The sequence below is a fragment of the Gobio gobio genome, assembly GCF_949357685.1.
Source record: "Gobio gobio genome assembly, chromosome: 4".
Lineage (NCBI taxonomy): Eukaryota > Metazoa > Chordata > Actinopteri > Cypriniformes > Gobionidae > Gobio > Gobio gobio.
The window spans coordinates 28,897,477-28,917,015 of record NC_137100.1 but is presented as its reverse complement, the minus strand read 5'-3'; the positions used below and the strand labels follow the sequence as shown (position 1 = coordinate 28,917,015).

Here is a 19,539-nt window from a genome sequence, read left to right as displayed (position 1 = left end):
TCTAGCATAATTTGTTGGCAGATCCCATTTGGTTTGATATTGTGTTTTCTATTGCAATAACATTCAGACATTGCACTTAGGATCTGTTGTCAAGTTGCATACCTTTGTGGATTATAAATATGCTATATTTAAAGTCGCAGGGAGAGATCTCATTATCTGAAGACTGAAGACGTCCACACTATGCCTTTTGTATAGAATCAAACTTAGTGATTCAGATAGCAGACCAAATCTGTAACTTTGAGAACGCTCTGTTCCCAAAAGCAGTGGAATATGTGATAGTATGCAGTCAGTATTTCATGGTATTTTAATGGTTTTTGTTGGGAAATTTAATCCATGCCTAGCCAAGCTGGGCAACAAACATTGCATATGCAGCATCTGGACCCTCGACATCCATGGTTATAGGCACTGTGGTATTACAACACAGTTTAGTGGAGAATAAAACAAAAGCCATTTCAATTTTTATGGGTTTTTATTTTTCATTTAAAATTGAGTTTATTCATAAACTGTACACTGCACATCAGATAAAAAAAGAAAAGAAAAAAAAGGCTTTTTTTAATTTTGTGCATAGACAAAATCAAACAAAATGTAATTTATGTGCACTGTGGCTTCTGCAGTTCAAAGCTGAGTTATAGGTGGAGAATCTTTTCCCCTTCAATAAACAAACAACATCTATCAATACAAAGTGACAAGTAATAGATGTTACGTTCATCAGTAAACACAGATCTCATTATCTGAAGTCACCCACACTATGCCATATGTCATAACATTCAGTTGGAATCTATTAGAATCGAACTTAGGCATGATGTTGGATGTGGCTTTTAGTGCTGTTTCTCTCCATTTTTACAGAGAACAGTGGTATTACAATATCATTAAATTGAGATTTATATCTACACTTAAGCAACTAAGGCTCAAGCTAGTCTTGAAATGTAACAAATATACAACTGGGTTCTAAATGATTCTCTCAGAATAAATTCTGTGTGTAGTTCTCTGCCATATAGCAAAGTTCAATGCATCATCAGCAGTTTGTCAAATTCTGTCAGTCTCTGATGAAATACTTGTCAAATTCTATTCAGGCATAAACACATTTTTTTAAATCTTCACCAAGGCCACCGTTCAACGCTTGGAAATAGCTTCTCTCATGATAAAAAAAAAATAACACAAAAAAATAGAGATGAGAAAGTAGGCTACATCACAATATTGCAAACAAAGGGTAGACATGAATAATGAAAAATAATGAAAAGTGGATTTATTTATGAATATAAAGCCTAAACACTACAGGCCAAACACATTCATTTGATATAAAATAAGATCACAGTTCAGAGCATTGGATAATACACCAACACGAGAAAAAGAAAAAAGAAATATATATATATATATATATATATATATATATATATATATATATATATATTTATAGTTTTAAGGAAATTAGAATTTGAGTAAGATCACAAAAGTGTTTCAGGAAAAGAAAGGGGTCGGGGTCCATTTACGGTGCCTTTGCTTTTCTGTTTGGGAAAGTTTCAAAAACTTTCTGTCAGGTATATACCATTTGTTATATTTAAATATTTTATTGCAATGTCACAAATCAGATTTTTGAAAAAACTCACACATTCTACTTACTAAATGGGCTTTTTTATCAAAATGGTCTGATTTAACCTTTCCTTTTTGCTGAATATACTTTCTGTATGCAATTTGTGTTTGTTTTTCATATATATGGTGTACAAATGTATATAAAATGTAAATGATAGATATAATAACTGTTTACAATAATGTGATGTGAATGTTGCAGTATGGTCTTTCCATTATGCTGTTTATAATAGTTGTCTCATGGTGAACGTGATTTCACCTAGTAGATCAATGTTCCTGGATCCTGGATCAATGTCTATGTTGGCCCTAGAACAACATTCCAATCAACCAATCAGGTTTGAGGGACAAGTTTACAGTTTATCTCAAATGTAGGCTTACAACCAGGGATGGGTGCTTCTACATCAGTATAATTCACTTATCATTTCCCTATCATTTTAGGGATAACTTATGGGTAGGGTTTGATTTTCAGACAAGAATGTTGTTCAAAAAAATATATTGATCCAGGAACATGTCTTGGTAAAATCACGGTGACCGTTGTCACAGTTAAGGCTAGTTCATGCAAAAAGTCCTTCATAATTTTGGAGGAGGAAACCGGTGTATCGCTGCTCTTTGGTTGGTGACAGATAACACGACATGAAGCGTTTCAAGGTTGAGGCTTGAAGCAATAGACACCGTATAGCTTCTGCTTTTTGTCGGGGAAGCCAACAAAGCGAACCGCAGCCTCCGTGGGGCTGCAGTTCTTCCTTGGCCTGGAGATGGGGTAACGAACGCTACCGTCGGCCAGCCAACCAGCATCACAGCGGTCGTATCCATGAAGCTTCCAGGCAGCATACATATGGCCCACCTTTGCAATCTCAGCTCCATCTCTCTCGCATGCATTGACAGCCTCATCATAGTTCAGCTTCTTGGGCTGGATCAGGTAGTAGAAGCGGCCTGTGATGTAAAACAAAGAGTTTCTGGGTTGTGGACACAGACACTGCTAAATGTTATATGCCCTTTTATACTGGAATTTATTTATTCTTCTCACCTTTAAGGCTGGCTGTGAAACAGAACACATCATAGAGGCTGTTGTACTTGTCCCTCCGGCCGTAGCTTCTCAGTCCGGCTGTGGCCCTCACTCCTCCACAGGGCTCTCTGGGTTTGGTGATTGGATACTGTACGGTTCCGTCGTTGAGCCAGCCGGCATTGCACCAATCCAGCCCACTTCTCCATTCCTCATAGAGCTGCTCGAAAGAGGCAACCACAGCATCCTGCTCCAGACACGCAGCCTCGGCATTTTGGAAGTTGAAGTTGTACCGCCCCAAACGAGGAGAGTATGGGAAAACAACCCCTGTGAATGAAAGTGAATCCTCCCCTAAGGAAAAGTTTGACTGAGTTTAACATCAGGTTGATTTGATGAATGTATTTTATGACCGCCTCAATGAACGAATAAGAGCGATATTAGTAAAAGGCTTAGTTTTAGAGTTTTAGAGCTCCCTGCTTAGTCTAAAAGAATTACGTGGTACAGTGTTAAAAAAAAAAAAGCTATTCAAAAAGAGAGAAAATGACTTTCAGGGTTTAGGCTTTTCAATCTTATACTCCATTGTTACAAGGTAGCAATGACTAGTTGTGCCAGCCTGCTTCATTAAGCTCATGCAGCTCACTTTTCTGTGTAAAGATCCCCATTGTTTCTCTGGAGCCAAGTCTGCAATGGTGGTCTTGACCAAGAACAAGAACTACAGGATATTACTGCAGAATGAGCAAATGATAAGTGGCAAAAACAAAAGTTGAAAGAAACATAAGAGAGTGTCTTCACATTTCAAGTGCTAATGTGCAGCTCTGTGCTAATGTAGATAACTGTTTACTAAAATTACCTGTTCAAATACCAATTATGAGCTATATAGGAAGTAAATAAATAATGTTTGTACAGTAATGGCAATGTGTTTTAGATTACAGCCAGTTTATACTTGTCAAGTGTACCTCTCACGTCCTGAAAGTGAAGCCAAAATGGTTTGACCGCCCCCCTGGTGGCTGACTGCAGTATAGGTCATAAACCCAACCTCTCTGTGTAATTGCTTGGAACCCAAGAGTCAAAAATTATTTTTCAGAAGATGGTTGCTGATGGTTGATGATGGTACATCATGCTGATGTAAGTTCAAGTGTTCTCTTATTCCAAAACGTTTGATTTTAGTTAGTTATTTGATGCTATAACAATGGGGTGTAACATCATGATTGAGTCTGTGGGAGCGAGAGTATGGGCAGGACCTTGATAACACAGCTCCACCTCAGGGCTCCAAATGACGTTATCGGCAGTGACCGTTTCTGGGATATTTTGGCTTTATTTTTCCACAGTGGAAGGAATTGGAGACACGTTGTCCATCTTTTTTTACTGTATATGATATATGCCGATAGAGACACATATATGGAAAATCTCTGCTTTTTTATGACCAGTTAGCTATTGATTGTTACATTTCCATTAGTAAGTCACTTTGGTTGAAAAGAGTCTGCTAAATGAATAAATATAAATGTTACAGGTTACATGATTACTTATGTGACAACATGAAAAACTAAAGTTACCTTGCAATTCAAGGTCCACTTCGACAGTCTTGTCATTCATGCCATTGATGATCTCACACCTGTATGAGCCATAGTCCTTCAGGTCTAGGTTGGTAATAACCAAGGTAGCATCATTGTCATCCTCCTCCAGCAGGTAAACGCGGTCCTGGAAATTTCCGTAGGTCTTCTTGTGGAACCCCATGGACAACAACACGTCGGTCTCTGTAGAGTCATCCTCAAGTTTGGTCCACTTGATTCTGTTTCCGAACAAATTGGACAGACCATCCAGTCTGCAGGGCAGAGTGATATTGTCACCTCTGTTGGCGTAGACCTTGATCCTTGATTCACTATCTAAAATGAAACAAATGGAGTCGAGTCTTTGTACTGAAACCACACAGTAGGTCTAGTAGGATGAGTTTAATTATACTAGATTTCCTACTATTATTTTGTTGGTTTGATTTTATTGCTAGCCATACACTTTGCCTTAAGGTTTTAAAGAAGCCTGCAATATCCACAAAACAGAAACAAACGCAATGCCACACAAGTCTCTGCCGAATAAATACTCTAATTTAATGGAATCAGATGGTGCCCTTGCACACAATCTGGGCTACCACATACATCATTCTCCCATTTTATGTCAATAAGGACATATGGTCCCCTCATAAACTGTTTGCCCGCTGATGCTGTGTCTATATCTCTGGTAGTTGTTGTTATGTCTGCTTGTGGTTAAGGGCATAATTGTCTCATTCAGTTCCTCAAGATGTTTCCTGGTCTCTGCTTGAGTCTTGGAGGCCCTAATCCATCACAGCTTCATGATGGAAGATTTGATTGATATCAAGGAAACTAAAACTGACCCAAGAGTTCTCCATGCCAGCTACACCCCCATCAAAGTGTTGATTGCAAAGCAGACATGATTAGATTTAACTCAAGGCACCATTCAGTCTCTCTCTTTTTTCCCCATGGTTTAAACTGTCTACAGATGTGCTTTGCCAAAGCATTCAACCCATATTATCAAGTAAAATTAAATCCTTGTTTATCAACTGATTCGTGTAAGGTTGGGCTGGGCGACCTGTCAATCTAAGAAACAAAGACACTTCGGTAACACATAAGCCTACTTAAATCCCTTATATATAATGCATTATAAAAGTATTTTTACTGCAGTAATTATGCCTTGTAATGCACCTTATAATGCATTGTATGGTCTCATGAACAATTGTAACCACAGTTATAATACATTATAATACTTATCTATTCATTGAACACACCAATAAAAAAGTATAATGCATGAAAACACATGACATTATCTGCAAATATTATAATGCATTTTAACTTTGGTTACAATTATTTATGAAAATATATAATGTTTAAGAATACATTTAAATCAATAAGATAAATAATTTAAATGTTCAGGGTGTGGCTCACTTTAAACTAAAGTAAAGCATCGAGTATGAACCACAACACTATCAGTGTTGAGATGTTTGAGATGTTTAAAATAAATTAACAATTTTATTCAGAAAGGACAATAAATTGTGACAGCCAAGAATAATGTTATAAAACTTTCCATTTCAAAGAATACAGCAAAAGAAGGTTTCTACAAAATATTAAGCAGCCCAATTGTTTTCAGTAGTGATTATATGAAATTTTCATATTATCACAACTAATAAGATTTCAGTATTTCTAAGTCAAGAAAGTTTTTGATCTGACAGTTTGAGGTACAGGTACAGGTACAGTATATTCCATCACATTATCTCCAAGCTTGTGACTTCCCAAGAGCAATTCTTAATGGCAGCCTCAGTCTCTTGTACTTCTGACCAGCATGTTCTACAAATAACCTTTACACTCAGGTGAAGTGTATCTGCAGGAAAACCTTTCCCATATGCTCAAAACACATATGGAACTCATTAGCAAGACTTTCTTTCTGCATAAAACCATTTAATTTACCTTAGTCCTTTATTACCCCTCACTCGACTAAGCTGGAACCTTCCTAACTATAGTAACGTGCTCAGAATTAATGTACATGTACTTAACATCTGAGCGGTTCATGAATCAGAAGCCATGTTAAACTATACTGTTCTCAACCTTTAATTATACACACTGTTAGACATTTTATTGTATTTTTGCGGTAACTTACTGGCAGCACTATTGCCAGTAAGTTACTGTAATTGCCCCTTTACAGTAGCTTATCTGTAAATGTGTTTTACAGTATGATGCCCTTACCGTAATTTAATTTTACAGTATGATGCCCTTACCGTAATTTAATTTTACAGTATGATGCCCTTACCGCAATTTAATTTTACAGTATGATGCCCTTACCGCAATTTATTTTTACAGTATAATAATTTTTACAGTAATTTTACTGTAATTTATTTTACTTTTTATTTTACAAAATATGCATATGTTAATATGTTATTACTTTATTTTGAATATTTTACATGAATGCAATAAAATAAATAATACATTTAATAAATTCCAAATAAGAGACTTGAGTCCATGTACATCAGTATATTTTTTATTCACTGTCACAATCAATTACAAAAAACAGAAAAAAAATAGAGAACTGAATTCATTACAACAAATCAAAGCAGAGATCATGACGATATGGCAACAAAAAGTATGAACAAAATACCACAGTTGGTCTTGGCTGGCCTCCCTACTGGTAAACTACTGATGGCTGATCTGAAACAAAACAGAGGGACAATGTGTGAGAAATGGTTTATCTCATCTAAATTTGTTCATGGACAGATGAGGTAACAACTTGTGCAACAGCAGTTATTCATAGTTATACTTGTTATATTATTATTATTCATAGTTATACTTATATTATATATCTCTATCCCGAGGACAAGCGTGCGCGCTCTGGAGATTATCATGTGAAACGCAACAATACCCAATCAGAAAGCAAGCTGCTGACGGAAGACACCTCCCTCCAGCTCACGCTGGAACATGTAAAGGCCATGTTCACACCATCTCCATTACTTCATCTAAACATTCCCCCCCCCCCCCCCCCCCCCCCGCAAATTTTCTTTAAAAAGCATTCCATACACTATCAGGGTATATACAGAACTTCTTAAGTTGAATTTAATACCTTTTACTACCTTTTTTAATACCTTCAAAATATGTTTTAATACCAGCGCGTCTTCAAGCTGCAACTATAGTAGCGTAAATGAAATATCTTTCCAAATGGAATAACATATTGCATCACAATGTAACGAGGTCATTATAACTTAACATCAGCTGCCCACAGAGATGAGAATAGAAATAAAGACAGAAGAGGAAGGAGACATCTTCTTCATAGTTCATGCAGTGTACAGAGCAATTTTCACGGCGCAATATAGATTTTTTTTCTTTTTCGTTTTAAATCATGAAGGCGAGTCAGTGGATATCACACAAAAACGTAATGTGTGCGAGAGTCGGTGAAGTCTCAAACCTGGTCAATTATTCACTACTGAAAGTGAACGTAAAATCTGACAAGCTTTCGGCGCATATTCTCACAGAGACAAGAGATATCTCTTTATTTATATAAATCTGCTTTAACATATGCTGATAACGTATAGCCTATAACTGTCTGAATTTATATTCTTAATATTTCTCTTTTGGCCCATATTGTGAAACAAATTAGAAGAGAAGTATAGGCCCATTTCGTGTTAAACAAGTTTTTTTTTAAATAAAGCTGCTCTTACTTTCTTATATTACTGATATTATTGTAGTGTTCTGACATATTATAGACTGATAATCATTTTAATTATAGGCCTATAATTCCTTGTTTAATTGTGCAAAATGTATTTAAATAATGAGGAGTAAGCTAATCTATCTATTCTTTTATTATGCAACATGTCGGTTGTGCATTGATGCATTATGAAATTATCACGGGGGCAAATTAAATGTATTATCAATTTAATAATAAAAGTAGGCCTACCCTAATAATAATAATAATCATTTATATACATAAATAGTAAATGCTAAATCTTCACTCATACAGTGAGCAGACAAATCGCGCTCGAGGATCCGAGCCATGGTGTGAGCACATAAACCATGAGCTTTGGCTTTACATCGCATGCGTACTACTCGTACAGTGTGAGTAGATAACCTTGCTGAAATCGCACAGAAATCGCACAGTGCATGCCAAGCTTTAAGCAACTTGCATATTTCGAAACAGCTCTTCAATGCCATAGATTCAAATTTAAAGAGTGGTGTTTAGTTGCAAGGTCTAAACACCACAGCACCTCAGCTCGCAATGTATCGGTGGTGATAGGGCATAGCGTCTGCTGTCTGACGTCTGTCACGCACTGTTGATGATGCTGCTAGACTAACGTTAGGCTACTGGCAGTGGTTTGAATCGGGAGAGCAGTCGGGGTTGAGGGCAAAGCAGTGGAGGTTGAGGTCGTTGATGCATCTGTAGCGCAGAACATTGGTATGGGAAGCTGCTCGCTACGTCCGCGCATCCTAGCTTGGTGGCTATTTGATTACATATGCGATTTGACGCCATTCACCCCCACCCAGGTTATATTAATTGTCTTCTTGCAGACGTGGCAATAAGCCTCGCGGCTGTTGCAAACTACTGGCCTAAGCCAGTCTTTAAATCGTGAGTCCTCCAGCCAGAGGTCCGAAAACTTGCATTTCCCCATGCTTTAATTACTGAATGGAAGCGAGCTCGCGTACATGTTTGTCAGCAAGCCAGCCGCGGACCCAGTTTGTTTCAGCACGCGCGAACGAACACCACCTCACACGATATCGCGCAGGTCCTACTCTAAACATATAAATAAATCCACGCGAATTTTAGAAAAAAAAGGCCTGTACTTAACACAAATTGAAAATGTATCTAAAAAAAATTGGGCTCGAAAATGTAATACCTCGTCAGATGACGTTTAGTACTTTTTACTACTTTTTAATGCCCTTAATTTTGGCTAATTTCATTTACTACCTTTTACAACCCCGCGGACACCCTGACTATAAGAGCAATTTCATGATATGATATACTTCATATCACCTGTGGTGTGGTAGGCAAACGTCACCTCCTGCTCAACTGACATCTTATGCTGCCTTCACGTGCTATAGGAATTACTGAACTAGTTTCCTAGTTAAAAAATTGGACATGAACGCCCTCTCAAGTCAAAATCTGAATGTGATGAGCTCGTAATCACAACTTCAGAAGTGGGAAGTAGGAAATTTCTAGCACATGAAGGCAGCATAAGACGAGGTTGGCTGAAAATTAAAAGATAAAAGTCTCTCAGAAATTGCAAATAATTAAATACTTGCACCTGTACATACTTCCATGATTAGTTTTTAGTTCAGGTTTTAGTTGTAGTCCAGCTTTGTCCGTTTCTCCGTCTATTCCTCAGTCTCTCTGTTTTCTGGTCACTGGTTGGATATGATCTGCATATAAAATAATGTATACATATTTTGGTAACACTTTACAATAAGGTTGTATTAGTTAACATTAGTTAAAGGGTTAGTTCACCCAAAAATGAAAATTCTGTCATTAATTACTCACCCTCATGTCATTGGAGACCTGTAAGACCTCCGTTCATATTCGGAACACAAATGAAGATATTTTAGTTGAAAGCTGATGCTGAGAAAGGCTTCAGATAGGCCTCCATTGGCATTCAGTACATTGACACTTCCAATATCCATGAAAGGCACTTAAAACGTTGTTACAAAGTCTATCTCACCACAGTGACTCTACAATAATTTTACGATGTGACGACAATAGTTTTTGTGCGCAAAAAAAAAATCTAAATAACATCTTTATCCAACTTGTTATTGTCTTCCGTGTGTGCCTCCACGACGCATGCGCGAGAATATGACACAGATCCGGCGTTCGGACACATGACCCAGAAGCGATTTGTTTACGAGCAGAGGAAGAAGCGCGTGTCTAAGATGTTGAATTCTACATTGATCGTGCTTTAGGTCTCGGCATAGTTCTCAAAATGGGGCTTAGGTGTGTATTTCATGGATTCCCGAACGGCGGATCTGCGTCATATTCTCGCGCATGCGTCGTGGAGGCACACACGGAAGTCGAGAACAAGTTGGATAAAGGTGTTATTTTGATTTTTTTTTGCGCAAAAAAACTATTGTCGTCGCATCGTAAAATTATTGTAGAGTCACTGTGGTGAGATGGACTTTGTAACAACGTTTTAAGTGCCTTTTATGGATCTTGGAAGTGTCAATGTACTGAATGCCAATGGAGGCCTATCTGAAGCCTTTCTCAGCATCAGCTTTCAACTAAAATATCTTCATTTGTGTTCCGAATATGAACGGAGGACTTACAGGTCTCCAACGACATGAGGGTGACTAATTAATGACAGAATTTTCATTTTTGGGTGAACTAACCCTTTAATGCATTAGTTAACATGAACTAACCATGAACAACACCTCTGTTCAGCATTAGTTAATCTTTGTTAACGTTAGTTCATACAAATCCAGCTGTTCATATTAGTTCACAGTAGGGCTGTAATCAACCAAAGAAAATCTTGGTCGACTGAAGTCCTGAAATTTTCGACTAAAAATCGACTAAAATAACGTTAGGAAAAAAAAAACTTAAATGAATAAGCTGCACACTGTGCGCAGTACTTGGTAGCCTTGTTGTCTCCCTAAATTAATTATAAATAAACATAAAAAACTAGTAGGCTATTTGCTGTATATTAAATAGTTTTTGAGCTCATTATTTTGCACTGAAATGAGTCTGACACACGAGTCTGTCGGCTCTGACAGCGTCGCATCGCATGCACCTGCGCAATATCATAGACTATGACTTCCGAAAATATAGCACTATGTGTTGTTAACTAGATATCATCACAAGAACTTTTGAGGAATATGCAACATAATTTAGACAATTGTTTTTGTCATATGTATAATAATAACTGACAGACACTCATTTCAGCCGCTCTGTGCAGCTCAAACATGAGCTCAGTCAGCTGAGCTCAGCTTCGCGGCTGAGACACGAATAGACTATTAACTTAAAGCTTTTACTCTTAAACACAAAAGGCACGTCCTCTTTAATAAAAAAGGAATATTTATTAAACAAGCCAGATCAAGAGCAGAAAAAACGCTCTCACAATTAAATAAATAATATACAAGAAAACTAGCCTTCTTCAATCTGTCTCTCTCGCCTGCGGGTTGGGCTAATCCAAAATAAGTGAAACAATGGGGGTGTTCTGAAGACAGACTGTTACCTGTGAAACAGGGGTGCTCTGAAAACACCCCCATTAGCAATTAGTGCTTTCCACCTGATGAAATGAACGCGGCGCGGCAAAACTAATGAAATTAACGTGGCTCGGCAAAACTGATGAAATGAACGCGGCAAAACTGACGGTACAGATCCACTAATAGCGCGGTGTTGTGACGCTTCCCCTCATGTGTATGTTGATGGGCGTTCCTCAAGTTTACCACTTTGGGTGTACGTTTGTAGCCTGGCTCCGCCCTCCTACGTACTTCCGCTCAATTTTCATTTTCCTTCAGTACTACGTCTGGGACTGCGGTGTATGCTTAGGTTTTCCCCCGAACAATTTTTTACCGGTCCAATCAGCGCAAAGAGGGAGTGGCTGAGAGCGATGACGTTGATGTCGTGCGCTAGTTTGAGTTGTAGTTCAGTAATGGCGTCGGAGAAAGATGCGAGTGTGTGGCAGCGCTGACGAATGTCCAGAAGTTAAAAGTGTGGCGAGGTGGACGAGCGAGCGAGACCGGTGTGCGTGATTGAGACACACCGGTCTCGAGTCCTCTCATGAGGGAGCACGGAGGCATATAAGGGCGAGCGACACCGGTGAAGGACGAGAGAGGACCAGGCCTGGATTTTAAGTTGGGTTTTGTTATGTTTGTGCGCGGCAGTCGTCCGTAGGGGCTGCCGCTTTTACTTTCATTTTGTGTTTATTATTTGATTAAAAGTTGTTAAACGTTCGCCGGTTCCCGCCTCCTTCTTCCCTGAACAAACGAACTCCCGTTACACGGAGCAAGAACAATCACTGCTGTACTGCTGATGTTGTGGTCCGGGAAAAGTCTTTTCCAGCTCGCTCCGTTAGTGGTGAAGGAGTTGCTGAAGCCGTCCGTCTCCCACCACCCGCGAGAAAAACCCAGGCTGAATTATCGACTTTTGACAAACACCAAGGTCGTGTGGTAATGTAATTGCTGTCCGAATCCACATCTCTGAGTTTTCAAGAATATATCACTTCAAAACTCACTGTTTATATCCTTTATAGACCCTTTCAGAGCACTGCGCGGTTGCGTGAGCTGTAATTTGCATTTCTAGACTTGTATTTCTTTAAATACTGGCAAGTGTTTACAAGAGCAAAATATTTCACCACCGCTCAAAAAATAAAAGAAGAAAAGCACGTAAACATTTGAATTGGGCTGTTATTCAAGGCAGCATTTATTCTTATCATACTAAGCATATGACATTTTATTGACAGCATACAATCATGTTATGATTGCACGATATATGCACCACGAGAGCAGCGCGTTCCGATCACAAAACTCTCCTCCACCGTGAATAAATAACAATCCGAATGCACAAGGTTTTATCACTGACACTGAGGTGGTGTGCTCAGTTAATGTGAGAATCAAAGGCGAACGGCGCCTGACATACGTCACGACCAAACGTTAGCGATTGGTTAGGCAGATTCAGAGTGACTCTTGGCAGATCCAATAGTTTTAAACTTCAACAGAGAACCCGCCTTCAAGGAAGTAAACGCTTGTCAATGGAGAGTGGCCAGACTCTATGTACAAATGAAATGTACGAGAGTCTGGTAAAACCAGGCTAGTACGTTTGAGCCAGCGGGGAATGAAACACAAAGGACCAGTGAGAGACTTCTCTTCGCCAGTGGGTTGGGCTAATCCAAAAGAAGTGAAAACAATGGGGGTGTTCTGAAGGCAGACTGTTACCTGTGAAACAGGGGTGCTCTCAAAACACCCCCATTAGCAATTAGTGCTTTCCACCTGACGAAATGAACGCGGCGCGACAAAACTGATTAAATGAACGCAGCAAAACTGATTAAATGAACGCGGCTAAAAATCGACCAATCAGAATTTTGGTCGAGCCAGAACGTATCGACCAATAATCGACTAATCGACTGGGAGATTACAGCCCTAGTTCACAGTGCATTAACTAATGTTAGCAAGATTTTAATAATGCATTAGTAAATGTTGAAATTAACATTAACAAAGATAAATAAATGCTTTATAAGTGCAGTTCATTATTAGTTAATGTTAACTAATGTAGTTAACTAATGAACCGTATTGTAAAGTGTTACACAAATTTTTAAGTGCATACAATGAATCATTTTTAATTACTTTGTCATGTTATGCAGTGACATATCCCACATGAGACTAAACAGTCACAACAAGATAACAAATAGATGCCAAGTAGGAAATGCAGGTAACAGGTATTTTTTAAATAATAAAATGTTATGCATTAAAAGACGTTAATCACATAATGTTAGTCAAAATATATACTTACAAAGCCAAATATGCTCAGTGCTGTGGCACTTTCTGGGGTGTTGTTAGCTCCTGTTGACACAAGAGAGAAAAAGAAGAAATTTTCATTCATGTTTATTGACTAGAATGGTGCCTAAATGTTATGCACATGATAATTCACAGATATAGGATGACTGCTAGATTGACCACTTACACAATCAAATGACTATCAACACTGAAAAAAGAGAGAAGACAATAATAGAGCCTTCAGTGGCATGTAAAAATGAATTCATATGAAATAATATAATAAATAAGAAGCCACAATGAACATACTTGAACTAATTATTATTTTACTTGAATATATATGAGAGAGAGAGAGAGAGAGAGAGAGAGAGAGAGAGAGCGGGCGCGCGAGACAGCCTTTGACACCGCTCAGGCGCTAACGTTACTTCAAATGGCGTCACACACATTTAACTGTCAACGAAAATATGTAACTATAACTGGCCGTGAAAAGACGGAAACCATTGTTCGCGTAAATACAACATTTGGTACATAATGTACAATGCAGGTAACAGTTAGTCAATTGTATGCAAATTTAATGGGTTATGAAAGCGGTTCTTGAGGAAAACGAACAGTTCCCCGAGACTGTCATATAGTAATAGCAATTCGATATTATTATTTACTTTCTTCATATATGTAGCTATATTTAATGGATATTGGTTTACGTTTTAAAAGTATCAAAGACATTTGTGACAAATTTGTCAAATAAAAACTTCTTACCTCAGGAAAGCTCGCAGCTGGTGTCTGGCGATCCGATCCACAGGCAGGGACGTCCGTTATGCGCGCACTCGACACAAACCTCATTTGCGCGGGCTTGGCACGCGAGTAAACAATTTAAATTGTGTGAGGTGTAAGCAAAGTTTATAAATATATTTTTTTAACATTTAAAAATTACATTTATATCACCACACTAGTACTGGTATTTCTCTGGCATTAAAATAATAATAAATACAATTAAATTACGGATCATGAGATATAAAATGCTAACAGTAGGTGTGTGTGTGTGTGTGTGTGTGTGTGTGTGTGTGTGTGTGTGTGTGTGTGGACACCTACCGTTAGCATTTTATATCTCATGATCCGTCATTTTATTTTGCAACGTACAGTTATAGCCGAAAAATAAACAAGTAATGAAACTTCACTTTGCCCTCAGCCTAAACGATTTGCCAGGGAACAAATTATAGATCCATGAGAGCAAATATGGGCCGTTAAATCTCCACAAGACTAATTATAGCTGGAGACGCCACAGAGACATCAGAGCCAGCGGCAGACGTCAGAAGGACTAGCCGAGGAAAGTCTACTCTCGCCGGGTAAACAAGCGCTGAACGCCGCTGACTCACTGGAGCTCACATCTCCGAAAACACCAGATAAAATGTTAAAATAGGCACTCTTCTTATAAATAAACCACAGATTTGAGTTTTAAACAACTACATTACCGACTGAAAAGGTCTTAAAACTACGTTTTGTCACACATTAACAGTTTTAACACAAAAAGACGTGTAAACAAAGCCCATGTCAGTCATTTCTCAACGAGACGAGCCGCTGGCAGAAGCTCCTCCTATGAGGCGAATTCGAAATAAATTTATAACACTAATACTTTACTCTATTTATTCTATACTCTATTTTTTCCTCTTTTTGAAAGTTGTGAAATCACTATTGTGGAGTTTTTCTTTTGCTATTTGAGCAAATGGGCACACAAAAAATATATAATTATTGTATTCTCTCATTCACCGCTATAAAATTTAACCCAACTATGACGACTTCCGCTCTGAGAAACCCGAAAATGTGAAAAGGGTAGGAGAAAATACTAAATATAAAAATTACTTCTTTGTCTCCCACAAAGAACTAATTTTACATCCTTCCATCCACATGTTTTTATTTAACTTTTAAACATCCAGTGTGTGTGTGTGTGTGTATTCTTTGTTTACAGTAGCACTACTGCTTTTACGTAAACAGTAAAATACTGCAAATTCCCATATACAGTAAGTTACTGTAAATTTCATTAAAAATACCCACAATGCAGTGCATATTACAGTAGCTAACCGTAAATAATATAAATGGTATTTTACTGGGCTTTTTTGCGGTAAGTAACTGTAAAATTGCGGTAAAGTCTAACAGTGCAGCACTTCATGCACAGTATGACCAACTGATGAGAGATTCTCCCCTTTCCATAAGTAATTAAAACTGAGCCCAGTCCTTACACTCATTAACACATCTGATTATTTTTTACACTTCATTGTGAGTCTAGCACTCTCTCACTCTCACTTTCTTCCTAATAAACTCTCGGTAAGGAGACAGTGTGCCAAAGTGGCATGCCAAAGAAGGAACAGATGAATAATTTCTCATCAAATGATTAAGCACACCCTCCAGTAATGACAGCAGCTACCAGTTTTGAAATGTTATAACTAAGCTTTTTGGATAGAGGCTCCACACATGCCAGAGCTCTCTTTGTTGGCAGAATATCTGTACACCATTGCTGGTGTGATTTTGTTACAGTTTTGCACAACTCTCAAATATCATCTTAAACCCTCTAACCCTTAATGTTCTCCATATACCCAACTCCTACTAGTTCCCATGACACCACATCCCCCATATCCACCCACCCTTTATTCCTGCTCGTGTAAGCAAACAGAAGGAAAGTGTTTACTCTTGAATGGCAGAATGGAAGTGCTGTGGTGGTTTAAATATTTAAGTGCCTCTTTCCCACCCACCAAGAACTCAGATATTTGGTGTTAGAAAATATAGATAATTAAACTTTTTTTTTTTTTTTCTTCAGTGAAAACTGTACGACAAACTTAGATAATCATGACAGCAGGAGTCATAATAATCTAAATTATTATATTAATAAACAAAGTATTAACAACAGAGGTGGACAGTATAGTGGAGTATTTTTACTCTGCTTAAATACAATTTTCAAGTGTTTATACTTGATCAGTGTTTTTCTTTGGAAGACTTTTACTTCAGAGCATTCCAAAGCATAATGTCATACGTTTTTACTGCACTACGTTGAATATCATTTAATACTTCATTACATTAAAATGTAGTACTGTATATTTTTACTCAAGTAAACGTAATTCAAGTTCAACATTTTTAATGCAATGTATTTATGAAATGTGTTTATGAAATGTAGTGCAGTTAAAAGTATGACATTACATATTATGCTTTGGAATGTTGTGAAGTAAAAGTTTTCCAAAGAAAAACACTGATAAAGTATATACTTGAAAAATGTACTTGAGTAGAAAGTAAAAATACTTCACTACTGTCTGCCTCTGATTGACAATAATAACAACAAATAACAACAATAAATATATATTTTAATAATATTAAAATGATAATATAAATCAAAAATAATTCAGAAATAAAAAATGGTTAGATAATAGAAAAATAGCAGAATGGTGAAATAAACATTCCAATAAAACAATGCTTAACAACATATTAAAAAAATGAGTAGAGTAAATTAAAATAAGAAGTCTGACTCTGAAAAATTCTGTAAGAAAATAGGTTATATAACCATGTCATCGGAGACATTTGTAAACGGAAAAATAAACAGAGAGGGTGATATAAATTTAAATGAAAACAATTATTCAACATGGCCATTTAATACATGTGTTTGGGCCCCATTGGCATCTTGTACACATCTGCTGCATAAACTGTGGGATTGGAGCCCTTAACGATGCAAAATGACGCTCTGTGTGGGGTACAAAACTAAATGCATAAAAGCACACTGATTAGAGCTTCACATCTGTGTATACAAGTGTCATGTGGAATCACTTCCTCACAGCCAGACAGTCTTGATGGCTAAACTTCACTTCCTACACTTTGCTGAGCAAGCAGAGGTCAGTATGGGGTATGAACATGAATTATTGCAGACAGCTGGACAGCACTTCCTCTATCATAACCATCCTACTTGTGCGTTGACATTTAGAGTCTGTCTCTCTCTCCCCCTGTTTGCATGTGTTATAGTCAGTTTATTTGAAAGCCCTTCCTTCATTATCTCCCCTTTTCTCTCACCCATCACACATAAAGCCTTTTTCACACACCCCCCTACTCAGCCATGCCTGACTAATGGCTGCATTGTCTTGAACAGAGCCTCCGTGAATTAGGCCTGTCTTAAGCAGTCGCTAAGATCCCAAAACCATAAGAAACTTTCACTCCTTCCTCCAGTCCCCACCCTTTCTCCTTCTGCCTGAGCCCAGCCCAATCCATACACACCCATGAATTTACAGACCATTACCTCAGAAGGAAAAGAACTGTATTCAGCGAGGGGCTCTTTACATTTTCAGAGGCTGTTAATCTTGCTGTAGCTCCTGTCAGATACATACATTCAGTGGCTTCAGTGTAAATTCAATGGATTTGGCAACGGCCAGCATACAGCTGGGTATATAAAGGTCCACTGTGTGGCTCTTCAGCCACCAAAATGCTCCTGGCATCACTGGCTGTTAGGAGCTATCTTGCATTTACCCTCAAGAAAGGGTAATAGATCTGATCAGCCAAGAAGCATTTTGCGGTCAATTCAGTATGGCTTACATCCCCCACTAACTGTCAACAACTGTAAAACAGCTGAAAAATTACCTGCAGCAGATGTTTTAGAGCTTATGAAAGCCTGTGGCGAGCTAAATCTGTGGGTGTGTGTGCATGTGTATAGTGGGAGGAGTCAGTATTTTAGAGATATAATACAATATGAATCTGGTTCATTGTGTCTGCATTGTTTAAGTGATAACATCGAGGAAATTATGTTCATCCATGGTAAATATATATATATATATATATATATATATGTTGGTTTTTTTTTTATATCCCAATCTCTATAATTCATACTGTGCAGTTTTTGAGTATTACATTTATCGTACCATATTATCATATTCTCATATGCACATAAAAAGATGCAGCTGAACTGTAAAGTCATTCATTCATTTATTCATGCACGAAGGGTTCAAAAGTGGTTCTTACCTTGTGCTTCAACATGTAGATTGCTTGCAAAGAAAAACAATGCCAAGGAAAATAGAGCGATCATCTTGTCTTTTTTTTTCTTCGCCTAAAGGCCTCTTGAGTAGAAAAGCAAATGAACAAAAAAACGAAACAGTGGAAAAGAAGTAAATGCAATGAGATAATAAAACCTGAGAGTGCAGAAAAATATTTTCTTCCTGTTGTTGTCGATGAAGAGGTGTAGGTGTTGGTAGTTGTGCCACAAGAAAGATTGGGCTCCTAAGAGGTCCATACAAAAGGCTTATATTGAAGCCCTGGCCAATTGTGGCCACTCCCCCTCCCCTTAGAGAGAAATGAAGCCCATCACCCTACATTGTGTGTGTGTGTGTGTGTGTGGACTCCCTCATTTAAGAACAGCTTCCTTTTCTGCCATGCATGGTTCTCTGTTTATATTTAAGGGGAGACGTGTGGATTACAATGTGTTGTTTGTGCTGGCTAGTATGGCTAGCAGGATTTATATAAGGACTATCATGTAACAAATGAAAAAAAAAAAAAAAAAACTGGGAATATTTTTTTTTAATCCTGATGAAAGACATGTTGACAACACATTGGTTTAAATACAGATTAAGTTCTCCAAATGTTGATAGATTAACTAGATTAACTACAGGCACCTTGTCTACAGTATAGGAGTCCCAGAAACCCACTTTCAAATGCCTTTCTCAATATGTAGTCTACGGTCTTCAAAGTAAATCTGTCCAACAGTGAGCACTGGAAACAATGGACTCCCCACTAAGAATATATTAATTCAAAACACTGAACACCATTCATATGCTCTCCAAATGCTGAATTACACAACCTCTCCACCTGCTTGTAATACATGACTAGTGCAGTTTGACTTTGCTGATTGATTTTTCATTTGCTTCTACCTGCTGTGTTACGGCGTTTTACATCAAAGCTTGCCAGACAGATTTATGATCAGCCAAGAAATCCAACAAACATCCACCTTCCCATCTGCCCATCTACCCAGTT

General features: G+C 37.9%; 1 protein-coding gene across 2 annotated transcripts; it reads right to left on the bottom strand.

The window, feature by feature from the left end:
• Window positions 1-477: 477 nt before the first annotated feature.
• On the bottom strand, window positions 478-18,790 carry hapln1a (hyaluronan and proteoglycan link protein 1a). Of its 2 annotated transcripts, none has more exons than XM_079814116.1 (4): window positions 18,535-18,790; window positions 4,144-4,473; window positions 2,615-2,941; window positions 478-2,520 (listed from the first exon to the last, which is right to left on the bottom strand). In XM_079814116.1, exons 1-4 carry the CDS (start codon window positions 18,596-18,598, stop codon window positions 2,231-2,233), a joined length of 1,011 nt encoding a protein of 336 aa, XP_079670242.1. In that variant the 5' UTR covers window positions 18,599-18,790; the 3' UTR covers window positions 478-2,230. The 2 variants fall into 2 exon arrangements, with proteins under 2 accessions (XP_079670242.1, XP_079670243.1); XM_079814117.1 differs by having other exon boundaries at window positions 2,615-2,917.
• Window positions 18,791-19,539: the final 749 nt, after the last annotated feature.

Excerpts from the sequence above, each read along its gene's own strand:
- hapln1a (XM_079814116.1), bottom strand. The coding sequence starts at position 18,598 with ATGATCGCTCTATTTTCCTTGGCATTGTTTTTCTTTGCAAGCAATCTA. Across the intron at positions 2,942-4,143 it reads AGTGGACCTTGAATTGCAAG|GGGAGGATTCACTTTCATTC; the intron begins GTAACTTTAGTT and ends ACTTTTCCTTAG. Across the intron at positions 2,521-2,614 it reads TTTCACAGCCAGCCTTAAAG|GCCGCTTCTACTACCTGATC; the intron begins GTGAGAAGAATA and ends TTTACATCACAG.